At 31.9% G+C, this 25,224-nt stretch overlaps 5 protein-coding genes across 7 annotated transcripts in view; 3 read left to right on the plus strand and 2 right to left on the minus strand.

The window, feature by feature from the left end:
* Positions 1-59: 59 nt before the first annotated feature.
* Positions 60-1,167, plus strand: LOC111418738 (MAD2L1-binding protein). Its single transcript, XM_023051401.2, has one exon. It carries the CDS (start codon positions 114-116, stop codon positions 933-935), a length of 822 nt encoding a protein of 273 aa, XP_022907169.1. The 5' UTR covers positions 60-113; the 3' UTR covers positions 936-1,167.
* A 5,602-nt stretch (positions 1,168-6,769) lies between these two features.
* On the plus strand, positions 6,770-10,521 carry LOC111418703 (sodium-coupled monocarboxylate transporter 2-like). Its single transcript, XM_023051349.2, has 6 exons — positions 6,770-7,440; positions 7,506-7,783; positions 7,835-8,051; positions 8,112-8,252; positions 8,302-8,794; positions 9,929-10,521. Exons 1-6 carry the CDS (start codon positions 7,268-7,270, stop codon positions 10,325-10,327), a joined length of 1,701 nt encoding a protein of 566 aa, XP_022907117.2. The 5' UTR covers positions 6,770-7,267; the 3' UTR covers positions 10,328-10,521.
* Positions 10,465-12,329, minus strand: LOC111418692 (uncharacterized). The gene is made up of 4 exons (XM_023051339.2): positions 12,166-12,329; positions 11,853-12,111; positions 11,179-11,798; positions 10,465-11,128 (listed from the first exon to the last, which is right to left on the minus strand). The coding sequence occupies exons 1-4, from the start codon at positions 12,257-12,259 to the stop codon at positions 10,506-10,508; spliced, it is 1,596 nt and encodes a 531-aa protein (XP_022907107.2). The 5' UTR covers positions 12,260-12,329; the 3' UTR covers positions 10,465-10,505.
* Positions 12,330-17,328: 4,999 nt separating this feature from the next.
* Positions 17,329-24,059, minus strand: LOC111418817 (ribosomal protein S6 kinase-like 1). Of its 2 annotated transcripts, none has more exons than XM_023051510.2 (11): positions 23,878-24,059; positions 23,659-23,816; positions 23,500-23,611; positions 23,269-23,439; positions 22,911-23,211; positions 18,898-19,016; positions 18,589-18,845; positions 18,017-18,529; positions 17,757-17,958; positions 17,610-17,705; positions 17,329-17,532 (listed from the first exon to the last, which is right to left on the minus strand). In XM_023051510.2, exons 1-11 carry the CDS (start codon positions 23,971-23,973, stop codon positions 17,413-17,415), a joined length of 2,145 nt encoding a protein of 714 aa, XP_022907278.1. In that variant the 5' UTR covers positions 23,974-24,059; the 3' UTR covers positions 17,329-17,412. The 2 variants fall into 2 exon arrangements, with proteins under 2 accessions (XP_022907278.1, XP_022907269.1); XM_023051501.2 differs by having other exon boundaries at positions 23,263-23,439.
* Positions 24,060-24,257: 198 nt separating this feature from the next.
* LOC111418896 (Brf RNA polymerase III subunit) overlaps positions 24,258-25,224 on the plus strand; it is a 62,058-nt gene continuing 61,091 nt past the window's right edge. The window contains exons 1-3 of one of the 2 annotated variants that reach the window (XM_023051610.2): positions 24,258-24,584; positions 24,648-24,881; positions 24,952-25,056. In XM_023051610.2, the coding sequence (XP_022907378.1) occupies positions 24,368-24,584; positions 24,648-24,881; positions 24,952-25,056 (556 nt within the window). In that variant the 5' untranslated portion in view covers positions 24,258-24,367. Of the gene's footprint in view, positions 24,882-24,951; positions 25,057-25,224 lie in introns of both variants that reach the window. The other variant, XM_023051604.2, reaches the window with a different exon arrangement.

Consider the following 25,224-nt stretch of genomic DNA (forward strand, 5'->3'; position numbering starts at 1 on the left):
ATTTTTTTAACTATCTTAATGTTGGTGAAATTTGTTGAGTGAAGTTGGTTCATTTAAACATTTTTGACATAAATGCCAGTTAACCACTAAATAGCTTTAATTTTCATACAAAAATGTGCAATACAAGAAAATTAGAAAATACCGAAATAAATTTAAGTGTAAATGATTTAGTATTAACTCCGGCAACGTGTGCACTATTAATTAACGAAATTATAAAGTACTTGGTATATCAAAAATCTCAAATTCCTTATCCTTATGCGTGGTTAAAAAACGTGGTGTCTCGTAAACGAAAATCTGGTGAAAATGATAAAAATTCAAATCCGTCTGTATCACGAAATTATAGTGCTGCATCTAGTGCCTATGATATCATTGAAGAAATGATGAAAAACATTTCCCATCAATTTAAAGAGAATGGTGATAATGTTAAGGAAGTGATGGTTTTATTCGGTGCTACTCCACACAGTCCTAAAGAAATGATTAGGTTTTTAATACCAAAACTTGAGGATAAACACATAGACGTTAATCACGTAATTAGTAATGAGAAAAATAAGAATAAAGTTTTACGATCGTTATTTCTATCGGAAGAATGGACAAATGGAATGGAACTTTCATATCCGTGCACAAACATGTATTTGTTAATTAATAAAACCATCGCTAACCCAACTGATGATACTGCTTTTTTCTTACCAATTCGTAATTATGAACACAATGAAAAAGTACCTCATCGAACAATTAGGTTTTTATATAATTTTTATGTAGGTTTATGTTGCCATGATTTACAAATTTATAATAATAGTTTAAATAAAGTGGATGATGTAAAGGTAGAGGAGAATGCTAATGATGGAATTAGTAATTATTGGTATCAGGGTAAATTAATTTTAAAAGGCTTTAAAGATTGTTTTATTAATAAACAATCTGCTTCAGATCTTTTTTGACTACCATATAGGTAATAGAGATTTAGGTTTATTGAAAAAAATTAATTAGATTATAACAAGAATTACTAGAATTAATTTATATGTAAGCTAGTATCAATTTGATTGTATTTTACTTACTTTTAAGACATAGTATATGATGCTAGGAATAAGAAATACTGTTGATTCATTTTAGATTTATGTAATTATGATAAGACTTTTTTACAACTTTTTAAAATCATTATTCAATAAAAATATCAGTTTTAATAATATTTATTTTGTTAACATTAGTCTCAAATACTCGTCGTCCTTACCTAAACAAAATATTACATATAACTATATTATTGTAAGTGGTCAGCACCTTGCCTATAAACAAACCACACTCTTCAATAATCCAGTTTTGCTGCAAAAACTCTGCTTTTGGGATGGCCTCACACTTTCTCTTCCATAATATTATACATAGCACAATTGTATAACACCTAGTAAATAGATACTAATTAGTTACTTATTTTTGACACAAAATTAAACAAGATAATGCCTGCTCCTCAATTTTCCAATCACGACCTAATTTACTGTGCAGTGCAGATGCGACAACATATTTCCTCGCAATGCATTATTTCCGTTCGTGACCTGGGTCGTATTGATAACGATTTGCTGTTGTCTGATGCGCAGAGGATCGATTGGCCGATATTGATGGCAAGGTTATCTAAACTTATCAATTTCTATGACAAGCATGCCCCATTCAGACGACGCAGGGTGAGACATCCGCCCGCACCCTGGTTAAGTGATGAAATAAGATCACTGATGAGGGAGCGTAACCGTGCAATTAATCGTGAAAACTATAGGATCTTGCGTAACCGTTGCAATCACCAATCTAGGAATGCCAAAAACGTTTATTTCTACCGGAGGCTATCCAATGCTAATCCGAGGACGTTTTGGAGGTTTATGCGTTCCTTAGGGGCGGTTAAATCTCCCTCTGTTCGGGCTGTTTCCCTCTGTTTTTAACTTCTCCTTTGAACGATCCTCATTCCCTTCAATCTGGAAGGTTGCTCATTTGTCCCTATACCTAAATCGAAGACTCCCTCAAGTTTAAATGATTTTCGCCCAATTTCCATTTTATGTGTTCTATCCAAGGCTCTCGAGCGCCTTGTTAGCTACAAGTTCAAGAGTATTTACAAGAATTTAACTTGCACAACGAGTTTCAATCGGGTTTTCATAAAGGTCATAGCACGACAACAGCGCTTATTAAGATTACAGATGATATTAAGAATGCTTGCGACAAACGTTGTGTTACCATCCTTGTACTACTTGATTTCAGGAAGGCGTTCAATTCGGTTAATTCTCTTGTTAGCGTCACTAGCTGCCCTTGGATTTACTTCTTCATGTTTATATTGGTTTCAATTTTATCTTTCCTGTCGTTCCTTGTATGTGCGTGCTGATTCTGCGCTCTCGTCTGCTTGTGATATTAAATGTGGTGTACCCCAGCGTAGTGTGTTGGGTCCGTTGTTCTTTTCAATTTTTATAAATGCCGTCATCCACTACATTTCTTGTAATTATCATGTGTATGCTGATGACCTCCAAATTCACACTACGACAACTATTGATGATTTTCCGGAAGCAATTGCACGTCTTAATCATGATCTTTCTAATATTTTGGATTGGTCTAAACGTTATGGCCTTAAATTAAATACTGCTAAAACTCAAGCAATTGCGTTTGGCAGTCGATCTTTACTGGCAAAGCTGAATGATTTTAGAGACATTATTCAGCTGTCAGACATGGTTAGATACCTTGAGGTGGTTATAGATTCTACAATGTCCTGGAAACCTCAAATTCAATCCGTCTGCAGAAAGGTCTATCATTGTTTCCACTCGCTGAAAAGTCTCCGTTGCTGCCTTCCTCCCATGGTCCGTCGTAATCTTTGTTTTTCTCTGATTTTCTCCTATATGGATTATACTGAAACGGCATATCCTGATCTTTCGGTAACACTCCGAAACAAACTTCAAAGACTTCACAACTGCGTACGGTATATCTTTGATCTCGACATAACTCCATACCGTAATTATTTAGAGATATTAAGCTAGAACCGTAGATCGTTTCGTATATTAACTATGTTATATACTGTTCTTCACAATCAAAACCAAGGTATCTGTACTGTATATTTCAACGCTTGTCGTCGCATGGTTTACCCACTAGATCTCATTGTCAGTTATATTCTCTGCTTATGTTCCGGACCCATAGTACCAAGATTTACCATAAATCGTTTACTGTGCAGGCGATAACGCTTTGGAATAGTCTGCCTACTGAGATCCGTAATATTCCTCACTTTGTAACATTTAAAAACCATCTAAAACGTCACTTATTTGCTCTCCAAGTATTTTCCTGAGAACTTCTTCTTCTTCCTTTTCTTCTCTTCTTCTTCTTTTATTCTACCAACTATCATTATGCGCCGTTTTTAGTGACCATAGGTTTAGCACAGCAGCTTGCCATTTATTTATTGTTTTTCTTATATAACTTAGTATATGGCTGATTGATTGGGTCCTTTAGAAGATATCGCTTACGCGATAAATCGACCCTTTTGTCCGTATTAATGCATTAAGTTTTATTATGGCAATAAATTTATTTATTATTATTATTATTTATTATAATGTTTTGCAGCTTTTGTCTTGCAGGTACAACCCCACAGTTGGATTCCGTATGTCCATTTTGGTTTTAGTACTTGCTTGTATATTAGCAACTTGTTTCTTAGTGATAACGTTGATTTTCTGCCAATATAGGTGTCTAAATTTGATTTTGCGCTGTCGGCGTAAGGGACTGCATTGCCATTTATGTGCACTGGGACATAGTATACTTTCTTATAAATAAAGTTTATGTATGCCGATTTATTTGTATTTAATTTTATTAGCCATCGTTTTCGAACTCCGGCTTGTATTTCATGTAGTGGTGAACAAGCGTTTTCGTATTTTACTCTAAAATATCGATCAGAAAGATACGATTTTAATAGTTGACTATACCAACGGTGGCCAAACTGCGGCTCTTTGATGGATTATTTGTGGCCCTCGATAAATGTACCCGAGTACCCCCTTTTTTTAGTTCCCTTTTTAAAATTTTTTACAGAAATTATATTTAGTATAATTTGTGTAAACAATTTTTTTTTACTACGTTTTTTGCATATCTTTTTAATGCAGCATTAATTATGTGTAATAGTTTTGTAATCGCCCGTTTTGGTAGATGTTTCAATGTTTCTCCATTAATTAGGTCATATTTCATAATACAGTTCTTTCATTCTTACACATGGTATATTACTCTGCTGATAACTTTGAATTATGCTAGAAACACTATTTAGCATAGTTGTTGGACTGTCTAATGTAAAAGTTTCTTTCATATGTTCGGCAAATAAATTAACTTTTTCTTGATTGCCCTTAGTCCAATTTCCATTACTACTTCGAATTGGAGGTGTATGCGTTTTTGGAACTTTAAGCTTTCTTGCTGCCTTCCACAGAGAATAATCAGTACTGGTATCGTCCGTAAGGTCTTTTAAATAATTTTGATTAATATTTTCTTTGTGGCTATCTGTCACTGCTTTTAATTCCGCTGTTATTTAATTTAGTTTTATCACTAGGAGTTCTATTGGTTTGCCATTTCTTTGCTGCTTTCCATTTTTCTGCAATTTTGTCTCTAATGAATTTAGGTTAAATGTTAGATTTAGGTTTTGGTGTTAAAATAGGTGCATTGAGATAATTTTATTATCTAATGTTTGTTGAAATAGATTGCAGTTAGTAATAAAAGGGGTTCTTTGTTATTTAGAGTAATAATTACTGGTGAGTGATCTGAGTCCAGCCCTAACTCTAGCGATATATTTTTCGTAATAAAGAACCCCAAGACATATGTTTTGCATTAAAGTCTCCTCCAAGTATAAAATTGTTTTCAAGATGTAGTAGAATTTCCTGATAATCTTTTCTTTTGAGATTATGTCTCGGCGGTATGTACGTTGCTGCTACAGATATTAAACCATTAGCGGTTTGAACTTTTAGCACTGTTGTAGTTTGATATTGTTCCGTACTAATTGTATTGTTCAAATAGTGGTCAATATTACTTTTAATGATAATTGCACTTATATCTCGAGCCGCATTACTAAGGTGAATAAGGATATACATATTGGTAGTGTATTTTGACAATTTAATTTTTAATGTGTTCAATTTCTATATAATTTTCAATTAAGTTTTTAAAGAATGTGTGACTGTTTATAAACAGAATAGTTGGTCCTTTAATATTATGTTGTACCATCACTTCAATTTAAGAATATTTTTGACAATTAGACGTGGTGCCTGATGACAGTCTTAATGAAAACCCAAACAAATTTGTAGCACCGATTTTAATAAATCATCTTAAAAAAAAAACTGATTTTTTTAACTTATTTACTTGATGTTATAAAGATGAATCTGGGGCAAATGTTGCTAAATTTGAGGTACAAACTTCTTTGTGCATGTGAACATTATTGTTTTCGAAAATGAAACCATTGAACTCATAAAACCCTAAAATAGAAGGTAACCATTCATGTAGATTATGAATGGTTATGCAGAAATGTGAATCGGAAATTATTTTATGTTTTGATAGCGTTAATAGTTTTAATGGTTTATTTTGCTTACTTATGCTATTCTTACTTTTAATCCAAATGACTTGATCCTCTTTACAAGTCCTAGAAGTTTGTAATCCGCCAAAAATTACATTTTAATATACTACTACACTGTTTTATGGCGTGGATTGACTCCATTTTTTTGCGGTGTTACGCTTTTAGTTTTCACATCTTGCCTTCCAGCATTCAAACAGTGCATGCTAATCTCTTCATTTTAAACATCTACATTCAGCAGCTTATTTATATAGGCAACGTGTCCAAACAGAAACCTTTGGGTCTTCGAACAATTCGTTCCCTTTTTAAACATGATCAGCACTACTTCTTATCTCGTTGATTTATCCTCTTCACGTTATTGAACTGAAATCCTCTCTAGGAACTTATCTCTGTCCTTTGTTAGAGAACTTAATATGCGAGGACAAATGTTTGTTGTGGTTGAGAAGAATAATCGTATTCATCTTTTCAACATCACTTTTCATTGGTGTTATTTCCTCATCCGAACCTTGCTATTTCAGCTGTGAGTGTGGGTGTATAGATGGTTTTATTTAGATGTAATTTTGCTTTAGTGCTTAGTTCTGTCTTGCCTATAGGGGTATTGTGTATCTGGTAATAAACTACACTTGCTTTTTTATTGTTGCGTATTTCTTGATCTATCTTTTCACCTTTACTAATCATGGTTCCCAGATTCGTATTTCTATTAGCTCTAGTTAGTCATTGTCCATCTATTCTTACATTTATATTTTCTCTTCTTTTTTCTTTAGCATTTAGTATCATTTCCTTCTCTAATAGGCAGGTTTTCTATCCCATTGTATCCATGTAGGCTAATACATGTTGTCTAGATACTTGGTTGAAAATTGCATTTAGGCCCAGGAATGTATACCTCCTTATTTCTGCCTACTATTTCCTCTATTACATCTGAAGGTATATATGTAAACATATTAAAATTTGTCTGTTAGGCCGGAACGTCTTTTGTTCTTCTTCAAATCTGTACCTAATCTCGGTTCTTACATTCTTCTTTCCAACCCTGCTGATATACATTTTCCAGCCACCGTAATATTGCCGGTCCAAGTTGTTTTAGTAGTTCTAATAGTATAATATCTTCGCTTGCTGTTTTTCCATTTCAGTTTTCTTTTAGGGATTCTCTATCCGCTCTTTTTTATTAAGATAGCATAAATGCAATTATTTATTCGATTGTTCAGTTTTTACAATAATAAATCTATTTTGTGAACACTGTCTATTTTCTTATAACTCTATTTAGAATATACCTAAATCTAATTTTGAGTATATTGCTAAATCTACGTAGATTGTAGCATTCTATTAAGAATATACCAAACACTAATTTCGAGTGCATTGTAAAATCTGTATAGATTATAGTTTCAACTCTACCGAGATTTAATATGTAATCTGTGTACACTCATCATAGCGAGAATAATTCACTTTACCATAAATTTATGTAAGCTCTAAAATTTGCTCTAACAACCGATTGAAATATTTACTCGAAAAACGAATGGATCTCCTGGAAACATGTTAGACTTAAAATAGCGTTCGTTATTTTTTACCGTTTATGTTATCTTTTATTAAACATATTTTGCTCTAATTAGTAGTAAGCGTCAGTACAAACATTTTTTGAAGGTTACAATTTCAAAAATGCAAAAAAGATAATTGTAAATATAATTACAGGTATAAAAGAAACTTTAATGAGGTTATATTTATTTAAATTAGAAAATGGATCCCACGTTTTTGAAACTCGATTACGCAATATTCATAATCACGTTAGTTTTAACGTTTTTAATAGGGGCATATTATTCGATATTTAAAAAACAGAACACAACAGAAGAATATTTACATGGTGGGAGGAGAATGAATTGTTTAGTTGTTGCGTTTTCAATTGTATCTGGGTAAGGCTTTTTTTTAAATTTTTTATTTAACAATTTTTTGCACAATCTGCATTTTTTTGTTACAGAGCAGTATCAATTCATATAATAACTATTCCAACAGATTTTTATTATTATGGTATAAACAATTTTCTTGGTTCTAATTTAAGCATCCTACTAATAGGATTAACATCGTATTTCTTAATTTTTCCCGTCTTCTACAAATTACAACTTACAAGTATTTACAGTTATCTCGAATTAAGATTCGATAAAAAAGTCAAATTATTGTCATCTTTTATATTTGCTCTGCAGATTATCATTAGTTTTCCTATTATTACTTATGTATCAGCACTTACAGTTTCATTAAGTAAATTGTTTTTCATACACGATAATCAATTATTAACAAGATTTTTTTTAGTAACCAATATAAACGTCTACGTAATAACATATACCTTAAGTATTTTATGTATTATTTACACAATTTTTGGCGGCATAAAAGCTATCATATGGACTGATGCGCTACAATATTTATTTATTACAATATGCGGATTAAGTATTGTTATTGTTGGCTTCTACAATAATGGAATTTGGAATGTATACAAAACAGCAAGAGATACTGAAAGATTAAAAGTAGAGTAGGTCTTAAAAATTACTAATTTATTAAAATTTACTAACAAAAATTTGTTTTGCCATAGTTTTGATGTAAATCCAATGAAAAGAGATACATTTTGGCTTGCATCGGCAGCATATTACTTTCAAGTAATTGGTTTATTAGGATTTCACCAAGGAGCAGTTCAAAAATATTTATCACTAAAAAAATCGAGTGATGTTAAATGGTAAAAAAAATTGTTAAGAAAACAAATTAATTTTATTAATATTTTCCAGGTCTCATTTCTTTGCATACTTAGGATTAGCGATAGTATTATTATTATCCGTCTTATGTGGTTTTGTTACTTTGTACCAATACGTTTATTGTGATCCGATGGTGTCCAAAAAAATTACGAAACCCGATCAATTGATATCGTATTACGTCATGGATTCCACAACACAATTTCCGGGTTTAGCTGGTCTTTTTGCATCCGGAATTATTAGCGCGAGTTTAAGTACATTGTCATCAGGCTTAAATAGTGTGGCAGTTACGGTTTATTACGATTTTTTTAAACCAAATTTGTCAAAAAAATTAACAGATAAACACGAAACAACATGCCTAAAAGTTTTAGTCCTAATTTTTGGAATTTTATGCGTTTCATGTACATACATTGTTAAGTATTTGGAAAGAAATATTTTTCCAGTTTTCATTTGCTTTACTGCTTTAACAAATGGGCCAATGGCTGGATTATTTATTGTTGGTTTGTTTATACCAAAAATAAATGCGAATGTAAGTATCATTAACATTTAATCATTATTATTACATTTATACCTTGAACTGATTGATGATAAACTAATTAAACATGTAATTGATCATTCAAGTAAGTCTACTATGTTTAGATCAGTAATTACTTAAATATGTTGATAACATAATAAGTTCCTGATATAGCCTTATATTGCTTGATTTCAGCAAACGTTGAATATCCCCAGATTTTTTTGGATATATTTCATAAATCTTCTCTATTTAGATACAAGAATTTTTTATACGTCTCAAATAAATACCAGAAGTCCATAGATATCTCAAAAAATCGTTATAAATTTCTAAATAGATTTAGATATTCTAAAAAAATCTTTAGAAATTCCAGAAAATGCTTACAAAATCCAAATTCATTAATTTCTTTAATCTCCTTTGAATCTAGGATCTTGATCATTGAGTGTTAGATTTTCATCGTCACGATATTTCCAATCGGGTAGTTGGTTAGCTGGTTCTTGTACTACTTAGTTGGGACAGAAATTGTCAAATTGGTGCGGATATAAATTCACCTTGCTCTGCACAATCAGAACCCTTACATTCCTTTGACATAGAAACAGCGCCCTTTTCAATATAATTTGTTGTGGATTTCCAAACAACTTTATTTGCAATTCTTCTTTTGAATAAGTTCTTACAAAGTGGACAGATGGCAAGATAGCTGGGAGGCATATGCGAGATAGGATTCTACCAAATGCGGTGGCGTCTACAAAGAGAAGGTGGTGTGAGGTTCACTTTACGACGAAAGGCATTTATGGAAAATACCTGAAGAAAATCCGCAAAGCAGAATCAGATTAATGATTTTTCTGCAAAATTATAAACACTTCTGAAAAATGTATATTCGATTGCTCAAAGTTTCTTGTCCCTTTTTTTATTCGTAAAATTGCATGTAACAAAACTTTTTGCTGTAACTTTCGGATAAAATATGTTTAGATTCTTTTAAATAATTATTCCTCCTGGATGGCTGTTTTAATATGGATTCCATACTATAAAAATAGGTTGCAAAACTGTTTAGATTACCCGGTATTCTAGATTGTGAGCATCTTTCTTGTGATGGCGTGAAAAAAAATTAAAAACAAATTTTAACTAATATTAATTAAAATTTAATTTATTTAGGGTGCATTTTATGGAGGATTATCATCATTATTTTTTATGGCATGGCTGGTTATTACATCACAATGGTATCAAATGCAAGGTTTTATCAAACATCCCACTCTTCCAGTTTACACAAATAGCTGCAAAACTGCTATTGAGATCAACGAGGTTTACAATCAAACGAGAAATGAAAGTGCACCTTGGATATACAAATTATCTCATTTCTGTTTTCCTATCATTGGTATTAGTGTTGTTATGCTTATCGCATTTTTAATAAGTTATTTAACTAAAAGAACAAAGAACGATGATGTACCTGATGAATATTTAAGCCCATTAGTGTGTTATATTCGTAAGAAATGTAACGTGCTTAGATACAAAAATGTATTAGACGCAACTAAAGAATGTGAACATAATATGTAATTTGTATAGGTTAATTGTATAGGTAATTGTGACTCAAAATTGAAAAATTTGCCAAATATAAATCGTTTTTTAAATTTATCGCAAAAAGATAAGCGTCTTAAATTGATATTAATTTAATTCTAAATTAAAACAAAAAATGAAACATTTAATGAAAATCTATTTAACGTTCAATAAATATTTATAAAAAATATAAAAAAATGATTACTGATAAAAACCCATAAGTTTTGGTACCAGCCCCAGAAGCTGTATCCATTCTTCCAACTGCACCCTCCAACAAACTAACATTTTTATAACAATTACACCATTTCTCATCAATTCCAGCATCTGAACAACTGCGAATACTAGGAACATATCGAAACAACGAAACGCATTTCGGACAAGATTTAACATCTTTAACAACGTGAGTACCCGAAATCGCCAAAATATCATGTAAAGTTGCATGTACATCAAAAAGTGAAACCAATTTCGACGCATTTTCTTCGATATTTTCAGTTTCATCTTTGAAGCGATTTCGAAACGTTGCGGGTAAATACGCGTAAAAGAACGGCATTTTGCTCTCAAACGATCCCAAATTCGTGTAGGTTATCTCAGTTTTTATGTAGCCGGTATCACTCATAAACAAAACGATCGAATTGTTGATTAAATCCTCGAGTATACTGAAAAACTGTACCATTTTGTTATCCATGCGGCCAAACGCGTTGAAATCTTCGTGACTAAATGAATTTATCCAAAATAAACCGAAATAAGGATAATTTTGGAAGGTTTTTGCAAAATCTATTGCTAAATTTAAGACTCGTTCACCTAAAAAAATACTTTGTAGGTAAAATTAATTATAATAAAATTATTATTACCGGTATTTTCGGGTCCAGTACAATGAGGCATATTATCTAAATAAGTAGTGTTCAATCTTTCAGTGGCAACTGAAAAATGTCTGAAATAATAATCGGTGGGAGGCTGAAAAAATCCTTTAGTATCTTTATTAAAAGTATTCATGATCGAGTAATCTTCGGCGTAAGCTGTAACGTAACCGTACTTTTGATAATCGTTCCAAATAAACGGGTAATCATCAAAATATTTTTCAGTGGGATTCCCAAACGTTTCGAACGCCAATTTTTCCGAATAACCCGTTAAAAATGCAAGCGCATTTCCCAAAGAGTCTTTGTCTACTTTATTATACGCTTTAAAATGAATCCAACCTTTATCAATTAAATAATCGTGCGTTTCAGGCATTAATCGCATGAAATTTTGTTTTGAAACGCTATCAACAACAAACACAAGAACGCTTAATGATTTCGGATCATCTCGTACTTTTAAAGTTTTTTGTTTAATATTTTTCGGTGCAAACAATCCGAAAACATTTTCGTAGATATGTTCGAAACCGTGATCTTCGATTTTATGGCATGTCGCTTTAACAACATCGTTGTTTAATTCTAAACGACCTTCGATATCAAATTGAACGCAATAAGATTCACTGAAAGCATATATTATTGAAAAAATAAAATTAGAAAAGAATAAAATTAATTACGCAATGTTATTATCGGGGATGCCACCTTCTTTAACCCTGTAAACATTTTTTATGCAGCAAGTAAAATTTAATAACGTCGTTTTTATGGTAGAGTTAATAACGGCGAATACTTTCCCGTCGATCTTTTCTAAATAAACTAATGGCAGTGATTTTTCGCAGGGCGCGTAAGATTTATTTACGTAGAAATCTTTAAACATCCATGGATCAACACAGGGATAATTGCAAAGTTCATTTTCAATCATGTAATGTTTACTGGGAACTGAAAAAAATTCAATATAATAGACACTTCTTATATTACTGTTATTTATGTTACCTGAAGTGGTAGCTTGTGATAAAACTCGTTTCGATTTGAGCAGGATTAATAAACATAGAAGAAAATAGGTATTATTAAAATATTTCATCAACATGTTTGTAAATGTCAACTATATTATGGAAACGGATTTTAAACATTTGAATATGTTTATAATTATCGCAGATACCTACCATGTAATCAGGAATGATTAAAACAAAAAAAAAATGTAATAAACAGCTATTCACAACATAGGTATCGAGGACATAATCCATAACATTATTTGTGAAAATAGAATATAGAATAGAATTTAGTTACTGTCTTGGAACAAGAATACTGTCGAATTGAATAAATATTACAGCATGTATCATCGATAACAACGTGTGCTACAAATAGAAAAAATTAATTAATCAAAAACATGTTAAAAATTCAAAAACAATCAAAACTGAGTAATGAACCAATTAAAAACTTAATAATAAAACGTGGCCGTCAAATGTAAAAGGGAAAACTTGTTTTTCGGAGTGAGAACAATTCGAAGAAAATTCGTCAAAAATGAACATAAAACAAAAAAAAGTTTAATTTATAATGAATTTCTAAAACTTTATCTTTACTCAATTTAACTCTAATTAATTAATACAGGTCATCCACAACGACCGTCCATTAGAACTATACGGAGTTCTGGCCAAAATAAAAATTTGAAAATTTAGGTTTAAGTATTATCAATTGCGTTCTCTTTGACTAAAATATTTTGAGATTTCTAGCACTTCCGGTATAACCGGCACTTCCGGTTATACCGGAAGTCGCCACCTACTTTACTTTTTAAATGGAACACCTTGTATATTTTTACATATTTGGATTTGTCTGTTTTCAATATTTATGAATAAGAGGTGTATCAGGAGTTTGCCGAGCTTATGAGTAATTTATATATGTCGCATGATGCGAAGTTTATAATTCTAGGTGATTTTAATTTGCCTTTGGTGAACGAGTCCGGCTTTGATTTTTTTGTTGTCAACAGTGTGAAATACGATGTAATTGGCGACTTTCTTAGTTTTTCCAATTGCAACTCGCACAGCAGTATAACAAACATACAGGGAAAAACCTTGGATTTAGTTTTGTCAGATGTTGCGCTTGATGTTGGCCTTTTTGATTTGCCATTTGTGGAGGAAGATCTTTACCATCCTTGTCTAGAAATCAAATTATCTTGCAAACCCGCAAATAAATTAACTTTACCAACACATTACATGAAGGACTATAAGAATGCGGATTTCATGCTTTTATATCGACGTTTAACTGATACGGATTTTTCTTTTTTGAGTACGTATGATAGTGTGGATGATGCAGTTGCTGTATTTTATGATATTCTATATGATATTTTAGCTGATTGTGTCCCGAAAAAGCAAGTTGGGGCTCGTAAATATCCAGTGTGGTTTAATCAATGTATAATAAAAGATATTAAGGCTAAGGATTTCCATTTTAAACACAGAACAAATTCCACGTACCATTTGGATAAATACAGAGAACTGAGGACCAGGGTCAAGCGGGAGACTGCAATAGCTTACAATAATTATACACGAGATGTTGAAAATAATATTGTAGCTGATCCGAAGGCATTTTAGAATTTTATTGGTAGCAACAGGGATAACTTTAACCAGAGCCAGTTTTGTTTCGACGGAGTTCCTCTTGCTTCTAGCGAAGATATCACATCTGCTTTTGCAAATTATTTTAAGTCCGTTTATGGTTCAACGTCGAATTATTCTCTTTCGTTCTATGATGACATTATCAACAATGACTCATTCGATTTGTTCAACTTGGAATCCTTCTCAATGAATGAAATTGGTGATGCCATAAATAAGGTTAAGTCTAAACGTACAGAGGGACCAGATGGTATTCCCTCTTACATTGTGAAGGGCTGCAAAGACGCCTTTGTAATGCCATTATACATAATTTTTAATTTATCACTTGTGACGAATACATTTTCAAATGTTTGGAAGGTCGCAAGAGTAACTCCGATTCACAAATCTGGCCCCTCTGGCGATGTAGGAAATTGTAGACCTATATCGGTAACCTCCTGTTTTACTAAACTTTTCGAACCATTGATTTATCGCAGGATTTTCAATCAAGTAAAACTTTCGTTGAATGTTAATCAGCATGGATTTATTCCTGGTCGCTCTGTGGAGACCAACTTAACTATCTTTACGGATTACGTTTCCAAAGCATTGGATGCTAGAGCTCAAGTGGATGTTATCTACACGGATTTTGCAAAAGCATTCGATACGGTGGATCATGCATGATACGCTTCTGCACAAGCTGGCACAACACGGGTTTTACTCTTAGTTTTTTTGTTTCATATTTGTCCAACAGATTTTATTACGTCTCTTATAAAAACGCAGTGTCAGATATGTTGGGGATTGATTCAGGGGTTCCGCAGGGTAGTAATCTGGGACCTTTGTTATTTTTGTTATTTATAAATGATTTGCCCCTGGTAATTAACTCAACCAGATGCTTACTCTTTGCGGACGATCTGAAGATATTCACAACTGTACATGACTTAACTGACTGCCGGTCCTTACAGTCTGATTTAGATAACGTATTTAATTGGTGTCGGCTCAACAAGCTCCATTTTAATGTGTCTAAATGTGAGTCAATGACGTATACATTGAGGAAGAGGCCGATAGACTTACAGACGCTGCAATTACTGTTTAATTCTTTAGTGCGATCTAAGCTGGAATATGCGGTAATAGTATGGGATCCCGGGTCAATTCTTTATTCTAATTTAATAGAAACTATTCAAAATAAATTCATTAGGTATCTCTACTACAAAAAATTCCGTGTTTTCATTGGTTTTAGATCGTACGAATTTGCATGCAAATTATTTAAGATCACCAGGTTGTCTGTCAGAAGAAAAATTATATCACTCTGTTTTCTACATAAAATGTTGAATAATAGTATAAATGCTCCATTAATATTAGAAAATATTGGTTTCTATGCGCCTGCATATTGTGGTGGGCTAAAGAATCTTTTCTATATTCCTCGGTTTTCAACTGAACTCAGACGAAATTCTCCTCTTATTAGAATCCTTTCACTGTACAACACACTGTCGGATTCTTCCTTCATACCTCTGTTTGGCATTGGTATTAGATCGTTTAAACAACATTTGACACCTTTGATAAGTGCTGCAACTACCCAGTAGCCAAACTTGATTTCTGTCATTGAATTCTGTAATTTGTGATGTAATTCTGTTCATTCAATTCCGCGCGTTCTGTGATGGGTTAATTAACATTTATGCTTGATCTTGGTTGTTTTGCTTGTTTTTATCGGTTATATTATGTACTAGTAGACTTAAGTTCTGAAATTTGTAATTAGGGGCAACCCTGTAATTTCGGAAGTAAAATAAAATAAAATAAATAACTGTACTTTTTGCAATTTGATCCGGCCGTTCTCGAATTATTCGAATTTTTCTAGAAAAATCTACTCCAGCGGACATTTATTCAAAAAATCAGAGAACACTCGATTTTTGGGATATCAATTTAGGATTCAGAACATGCTTAAGCAACATGATGGAGTATGTTTTGGTGCCGAGTACCGCTGTGTAGAACGTTTGATCACTTTACTATGGCACGTTAACTTTCCGAAACTTGGAAGTACCATAACATAATTTTTTTAAATGGCACCCCCCATATTTTATTACTTAGTCGTCTTCGGTGTCCCATTTTACATATTTTATATCCCATATGTCCTATACCTAACATTTATAGTATGGGAGATAATTAGGGTTTTTTGAAAAATCCACACATTAAACGATATTTAACCTAGTGTGCCATAAATACCTAGTGTGACCTAATGGATAACCAAATGAAGTGGGGGTTTGAAAATTTGTAGACTTGTGATGTTTGATGCCAGCTTTTTAACTAAAATATTTTCAGGTTCCTTGTGGTTACAGCGGAAGAGGTAACAATTTTCATATTTCAAATGGAATAATCTGTATTTTATTACATTTTTGAAATTTTTGTTCAATTTTAGGCCAGATGACCAAGTGACCTAAAATTAAACAGAAATTTAATAAAATACAGATGTTCCATTTGAAACATATTTCACATGAAATATGAAAATTGTCACCTCTTCTGGCATACTCTTAATTCATGGCATACTAGGTTAAATATCGATATGATATGTGTGCATTTTTCAAAAAACCCTAATTATCTCCCAAACTATAAATGTTAGGTATAGGACATATAGGATATAAAAGATGTAAAATGAGACACCGAAGACGACTAAGTAATAAAATATGGGGGTGCCATTTAAAAAAATTAAGTTATGGTACTTCCAAGTTTCGAAAAGTTAATGTTCCATAGTAAAGTGACCAAACGTTCTAGACAGCCGTACTCGGCACCAAAACATACTCCATCATGTTGCTTAAGCATGTTCTCAATCCTAAATTGATATCTCAAAAATCGAGTGTTCTCTGATTTTTTGAACCAATGTCTGCTGGAGCAGATTTTTCTAGAAAAATTCGAATAACTTGAGAACGCCGAATCAAATAGCAAAAAGTAAAGTTATTCATAAACCTTGAAAACAGGCAAATGCAAATATGTAAAAATATACAGGATGTTCCATTTAAAAAAATTAAGTAGGTGGCGAGTTCCGGTATAACCGGAAGTGCTAGAAATCTGAAAATATTTTAGTCGAAGAGAACGCAATTGATAGTACTTAAATCTGAATTTTCAAATTTTTATTTTGACCAGAACCTGTATAGTTCTAATGGGCGGTCGTCGTGGATGCTCCTGTATAAATCGATGTTTTATGCCACTGCCTTGCCGTTAACCGTATCAGATTCTCGATTTTTGGGTCGTTAAGAGCATTGGACTGCACGGTAAAATTTGATAACGATATCTATCGAGGTACAATAGATCCTTAAGATCGCGGTGCAAGGTTGGTTGGTCCGCGTACCCGATATGTAGTCTATGTAATGTAATGTAATGTAATCATAGCAATAGATAACATTAATAAGTAACCATAATTTAACATGTGTATAAGAAATTTATTTAAAGTACGGGAATGTTAGCATATAGTTTTTGTACATAGCAAGATTATGTTATACTACTAACGATAAATATTAAAAATAATAACAGTATATCACAATACAAAATTGAACATGTTTAAATAATACTAAATTATGAAAATTAAACAAACAACAAGATTACTTAAGTTTCAAATTTTAAAGAATTATAGCTAAATTAAGACGTACATTATTGTAAATGAGTAGAATGTATTTTAAATACATTTAGACTCTAAATGTTCCCAAGAAATAGAGCTGAAAAACGGGTGTGTTTTGATTTCTTCCGTTCCATTAGCCCCACATCCCAGTCTTCGAAGAGGATCATAAATTAGCAACTATCAAAATAATTCTCATTAAAATAATCTATGAATATAAAGTATTTTATAATAAAATGGGTAATTAAAATGTTTACCTGTTTCAAAAGTGATCTTCCTTCTGGACAAACATACTTAGGAACTCTTAAATTAGCATAAGACGGTATTCCATCAGGATGAACGCATTTTAAAGACTATAAATAAAGCTTTAATTACAACTTTTATAAGATACAAAGTGTTATTACCATCCCAACTAATAATTCATATAAAATTGATCCATAACACCACCAATCAACACCAATTGTAATAGATCCATATGTATATAGTTCAGGTGCTAAACAAATATCTTGATTGTTTTTAAATACTCTATCTTCAGAAATTGAACACATATAAGTTAAAACGACGTCACCATTATCGTCAATCAGTAAATTATTTATATTCAAGTCACTAAATAAATTTATTTCAACTTTATTAAAGAAATATACTTTTTTTGTTTAATACGTACCAACAAATAACACCTAATCTATGCAACTTTTCCAAAGCAAGCAATAATTGCGCACTCCACTTAACAACATCATCCAATTTTAAAGCTTGTTGTGGAATTTCAAATTCATCGCAAACTGAACGGTCGCTTAATTTCCTTGTGAAATCATTTATTTTATCGTCGTAATTTACGCTATTTTCGCGTGAAAATTGTATTGTTGATTCCATTGATGATATCAATTGTTGAGATTTTGTTAAAATATTATCTAATTCTTTCACTTCTGGAGTCTCTTCCTCTTCAATTATTGTTTTAACATCCGCACCGTTTGGTTCGATTTCAATTGCAGGAGGAGTTTCTTTAGATTTTTTAACTTCTTCTTTATTAAATTTACTAGCAGCGTAATCGTTAAGTAATTCTGAATAACTTCCTTCTGATTCGTCATCGTCGGAAATACCTTCGTGACTACTATACATGGTGGCGGAAGTTAAATGATTGTTCGATAACATTTTAAGGTAATTTGATAACCTTTTGCCGCTACATAATTATGTATTTTAATATAAAAGTAATAATATATAGTAGGTTTGTGGGCTTACCAAGAATATTGTAAAATTAAAAATATGGCATTTTCACAATTATAATAATTATGTAACCTGACCATATAAGGCACGTTATCAGGTAAAATTAAGCACTCATTTGAAAAAGTCGATTTTTTATATATAACTTTAATAAAGAAAAGTTCTTGAGTCTCTGTATGCATGACTAATATACCATTTTCGATTATTCGTATCGCCTTAAATTTATATAATTCGGTTAAAGGTTTTTGAGGTATTGTTAATTCTTCTTGTTTTGACTAAAATAAACTAATTAACCAAAAATGCACTAACATTATATATTTCACTTACAAGCTCTTGTATACTTTTCATTTCTGGTGACAAATAAACATTGTAAATTTTTTCTGCTCTTAATAGATACTTTTCAATTTTAAACCTTACTAATTGTCTTCGCTCAGTATCTTTGTCATCTGCAAAAAAATTTAATGAAACTAATAAATAAGGATTAAAATTTAAAAAAATTGAAATAAATTTGAAAACTAATTCAGCTGGAATGTATAGATTTGTTTCAAGTATAGTTCTTTACAGATCTACTTTGACACCTTTATTATCTTTAATTGCTTGTTGGGTGCATTGAGTAGCTTAATAGATATCACTGCTGGTCCCAAGCCCGGATAAAGGAGAAAGGTTGGGGCTAGGTGAGGTCAGCTATCTGCCTAGAGTAAAAAACCTCACTGAGCTCACAGAACTAAAACTGATGCCTTGAATATTAGACGGATAAACCATATGATGAACAGCAAAGACAACGGACATGATAAAACGAAAACGCTGTATCACCAGAATCGCTTGGTGAAGCGTAACATCCTGGAATGGTAGAGATCAATAAATTACAATAAAAATGAAGGAACATATCGAAATTTGTACGATCTCCGAAACAAGTAAAAAGAGAGAAGGCACAGAAAAATACGAATATGTATTATGTTTTGATATATAGTAGCAAAGCGAAAGAAGAGATATATATTACACAATAGATACGCGCAAAGTATTCAAAACATCGAATAAGATATACATATAATATACGGGGTAATTCAAATTCGACCCTCACCATTGGGATCTCAGAAACCATAAGAGATACAGAAACGGTTAAATGGAGGCAAAGTTGAATATCTTAGAGCTCATCATTTTTCGACTACGTTTCTGGATCTAGCCGTTTTAGTTTTTAAAATATGGCCGAAAAACAAAAAAAAATACTTCTTCGTTTTTACCTATAACTTCAGTCTTCTTGTGGTCTTCTTCTGAAAACCAAACGTCGGAGAAAATTTCTAGTTGTGTCATGACATTTTTCATAAAAAGTTGCCTTAAGAATGTTTTTTCAGATTCATGAAAAAGGAGTTATAGACAAAAAACGAAAAAGTCATTGTTTTGTTTTTCGGCCATATTTTAAAAACTAAAACGGCTAGATCCAAAACTTTAGTTGAAAAATGATGAGCTCTAAGATACGCAACTTTGCCCCCATTTAACCATTTCTGTATCTCTTATGGTTTCTGAGATCCCAATGGTGGGAGTAGAATTTGAATTACCCTGTATATTAATGATAAGATTTTAAGTCTCCTTAACGCTGAACATCATACATCTGGAAAGCACCTTATATATCTAAGCCCTTAGAAGAATGAAAAAGTTTCTAGTAACAACTTCAAGATAAACAATAGGGATAAAATAAAACTACTAGGAGACCTTAATGCTAGAATCGGTAATGATGTCATACCAAATATAAAGCAAAAATTCTACGAGTCAACATTGAATGAAAACGGCGAAATTCTAATAGACTTCTGCTCAAGAAATAAATGGAGGATCAAGAATACGTATTTCCCACATAACGAGCAACATAAATATACTTTTCATAATGTAAGGATCAGCAATCGGAACTCGGAACTGATCATAATTTTGTGCTATACAAGATTTTAAGACAGAAGTTTATTGCAAGACAAAACCTATGCAAGGTTCTGTCAGGTAGTGAAGGGTCTTGCCAAGCTAAAACGGAAAAGTTATTTAAAATATAAAAGTGTGTGAACATCCGAAGCAGGCACTGAAATGAAGTAAATGCAAGAATAAAAGCTATAAAAAGAGAATTTTGTATAAAATTAACATCTTCGAGACAAACAGCCTAAGAAGTCCAAATTTTACAAATTACTATTTAATTTTCAAAATTAGAGTTTATTTCACAAATAGTTGTAGTCTACTGATATAAGCGCATGACCAAAAAAATAATAAAATCCATTGAAATTTTTCGACTTATTTGAAAAAATTTAACAAAAATATATTATTTTTAAAGTTTTTTAGCGGCTAAACTAAGCAATTTTGTATATAGATAAGTTGAGTTTAATCATCATATTTTTGGTCAAGGTACTTGTGGTCTTGCGTTGCACACGTCATTTCCGGGCACCTGTATAGGAATATATGGAAATCAAGATATAACCAGCATAACAAAGCAACTGCTAAACAGAAATATACAAGGAACGAGACTTAGGGGAAGGCAGAGGCGAGATGGAAGGCCGAGACGGATAGGGGGCGCCAAGGATATTCTCGGATCTAGAAACTGGAAGAGGGAGGCCAACGACAGAGAGGCTTGGAGGCGAAAATTGAGAGAGACCATCCATTTATGGAGTCATTGAAGAACAATATTTGTCATATTAGAAACATTAACTTTAATAATAGAACACAGTTGCGCAATTATCTTTTTGTAATTCGCGACGGTAATGAAAGTTCTAACCGTACTCAAACGGGTGCTGTAATGAGACTCCTTACAGCATCCGATGCTGTAATGAGATTTTAGTAACATTTTATAGAACCAGTTCAAGTTGGTGACATTGGATCATTAATTTTTCCAGTTGTCAATGTGACAATTTTTGTCTTTGGATGTTTAAACACGTTCTTAGCATCGAAGACAAGGTCCACAATGATGAGGACATTGAACACTGAGCAATTTCTCTTATTTTGGGAGGTGTACATGAAACATTTTTTCAGGTGAATACATTTTGTGTTTTGACAGTTTCTAATTTTCAATTCAAATTTCTATTTTCAAGTGTTACGGTATTATCAACTGGTACATACCTATTTCCCTACATTGTCAAAATTTATTTTATTTTTGTTAAAAAAAAAGGATAAAAACGCGAATTACAAAAAATATAATAAAAAACACGTTTCATAAGACTTAAAGCACTCATTCATTAAAAAACTCGTGGCTTCGCCACTCTTTTTCAACTTGAATACGTGCATTTCAAACGTGTCTTACGAAACTTGTTTTTTAATATACTATTTTGTAATTCGCAACGGTAATGAAAGCTACTACAGTACTCAAACGGGTGCTGTAATGAGACTCCTTACAGCATCCGATGCTGTAATGAGATTTTAGTAACATTTTATGGAACCAGTTCAAGTTGGTGACATTGGATCATTAATTTTTCTAGTTGTCAATGTGACAATTTTTGTCTTTGGATGTTTAAACACGTTCTTAGCATCGAATACAAGGTCCACAATGATGAGGACATTGAACTCTAAGCAATTTCTCTTATTTTGCGAGGTGTACATGAAACATTTTTTTCAGGTGAATACATTTTGTGTTTTGACAGTTTCTAATTGACAATTCAAATTTCTATTTTCATGTGATACGGTGTCACCAACTGCTACATACCTATTTCCCTACATTGTTCAAATTTATTTTATTTTTGTTAAAAAAAAAAAGAATAAAAACGCGAATTACAAAAAATAGCATAAAAGCGTGCTTTACGAAATTTGTTTTTTAATATAGTATTCTGCATTTATTCCGGATATTCGCAATTCTTTCAAACACTTGTTCAATATATGACTTTAGAGTCAGTAACTGTTAGGTAATAATAATTGAGGTTTTAGCACAAATGGAAGAAAGCAAGAACTACTCTAAAGATCTAGTAAAATATCGTCTAAAATAAAAAAAAATATCCTGTTGATAAACGCCCAGCAAAAGTTTTGAAGTAATGGTCTGATTATTGCCAAAGAATTTGGTTTGTTTATGCCAAAGAAAGCAACATTCATAGATTATTTTCGAATTGTTCAAATTGCGTTTAATTATGCAGTGATTCCATCCCATAGGTTGACAGTCTGATGTTCAACTTGGGGATTTTCAACACTCCAATAAAGTATGTTACGCCAGTTAACACTACTCCATGATTGTTGAAAGATAACTCATTAGAGAATGATATGTTATTTCTTATTTATTATCTTTACTTGCTGTAGTTATACAGTTATTGTGACGAATATGTGATTCTATAGAGACTGATTTATATAAAATCTAATCAATAAAGTAAATATCTTAGCAATTTACTTACCTTTCACATTTGCCAATAAAATATCAATTCCCTGTTTATAAGCTGTAAATGCTTCATCATATTGTTTATCGATTTCCAATTCAGTCGCCTTAGTAATAAACTGCGCCGCATCAATAATGTATTGATTATAATAATCACCACCTCGTGGACTTAAAGGAGGAGTAGGAGTTGAAATAACACTTCCAGAATCGAGGGAACAGTTTTTTGTAGTATCTGTTAATGAGTCTGAACTAACTTTTTTATTGAGTGGGATTAAAGATGTTGTACTCCTTGAAGATGGCTCCACCAATAAGTCAATAGCCTAAATTAATAATGGATAATGACCAAACTGAATTGAACAATTAATTAAAACCTGTACTGATGGACTTAAACTGCTCATTGTAGAAATAGAATCAGTGTCGCTTATTGTACGCTCATCATCTGAATTTATGGTAAAAAAATTGGAATATTCAGGTTCCGAAGGTAAATGTAAGTCTGCTCTTATAGCATTAATACTTCCTTTCATTAAATTGTTTGGTGTGTGACTGGACTATGATTAAAAAATAATAAATATAATTTACTTTATATCTAAATGAAATAAATATTTTACCTCAAAAAATTTTACAAAAAACTGTGATGTAAATAAAGTTGGAATAGTTCCTATGTACTCCAAAAAATTTAGCATGGCTTCTTTACGTTCTCTAACGACATCTTTATTGAATCTAAAATAATTCATTTACACTTAAGATAACCTTCTAAATTATCCTACCGTTTAAAATAAGGATGACTAGGCAAAGCAGGATATTTATCGGTCAATTTTAAACTTTGATGTTTTCCTTTTAATTCCCTATGTAATTTTTTAAATTCGTTGTATCGTTTCCACACAGTGATTTTAGTAACAGCATCAGGGCAATTTTCAGGATACAGCTAATAAAAATTACATAAAAATAAATTAATATTATGTTTGTACTCAAACTTATAGATTTACCATAGATATTATTTTATAGATCGTAAACCCCTTTTTATGTTGACAAGTTTCAGGTATGTCAAATATTCTCACCCATTCTTTACGTGAAGAACTCATAGCTTTTATATTTTCTTATCAGTTAATCACTTTTCATTCAAAAAAGCCAAGTGTTTAAACCAGGTTAGTTATGTTGACATTTGACAGTGACAACCACCAAGTATTTGATTATTAATGAATACGTTCAAAAATATATTTCTTTAAATCTTAAAACATTTTCTTTCTAAAAATATAAATAATTCCAATAAGATAATTTATGAATAAATAAGTTTATTATTTGCCAAAATATTTTTTATTTTCAACATTTTCAATATTAAATAGTTATAGTAATCTGTAATACCAACATCATCAGCAGTGATTATTTGAGGTTATGTTCAACTTGTTGTCATACTTGAGTGCTCCTGAAACCCTCTAATTTTTTTCAGTAGCTATTTATTTTTAAATCGTCCTCGTCATGTCGGCATCTCGTAAATGTAAGAATTGCGGTTCGTCGGATATCGAAGTAGATCCCGCTCGCGGTGACGCCGTTTGTACAAATTGTGGTTCGGTTCTTGAGGATAACATCATCGTAGCTGAGGTCCAATTCGAAGAGGGTGCAAATGGGACCGCAAATACAATCGGACAATTTGTTTCTTCCGATTCAAAGGGTGGAGCGACAAGTTTCGGAAATGGTTTGATATTATTTTTAATAATACTCCTGTATGTTATGTTCAACCTAATTTTTTTGATTACAGCTTTTCATGTGTCTCGGGGCATGTCATGCATTGAATCCCGTGAAATCACACTGAACAAGGCACGAAATGGTATTTCCCAATTATGTAATCAATTGAGGCTAAACGCCCATTGTATTGACACTGCCTTTAATTTCTTTAAAATGGCTTTGTCAAGGAATTTAACTAGAAGAAGGAAGAATGCCCATGTTTATGCTGCTTGTGTTTATTTGACTTGTAGAACTGAAGGAACTGCACGTATCCTTTCTTTCAAATTTTTTTAATGTTAGTTTGGTGTGATGTAAATATTTACTTAATGTTTTAATAGATATGTTGATTGATATCAGTGATGTGCTTCAAATTTGTTGCTATGAGCTTGGCAGGACGTACTTAAGGTTATCTCAAGCACTATGTATCAATGTTCCATCTATGGGTAAGTCATTTATAATGTTTTCAAAGCTATGTCATGGATCTGAAGATATTTTTTTTTGTTTTTAAAATCACTTAGTCATTTAAAAATCACAAAAACCATAGTATATTAATAGTGAAATAAAATTGTGTTAGATCTTTGAAATTGTCTATAAAGTTGGTTTAATGAGAT

The sequence above is a fragment of the Onthophagus taurus genome, chromosome 7 (assembly GCF_036711975.1).
Source record: "Onthophagus taurus isolate NC chromosome 7, IU_Otau_3.0, whole genome shotgun sequence".
In the NCBI taxonomy this organism is placed as follows: Eukaryota; Metazoa; Arthropoda; class Insecta; order Coleoptera; family Scarabaeidae; genus Onthophagus; species Onthophagus taurus.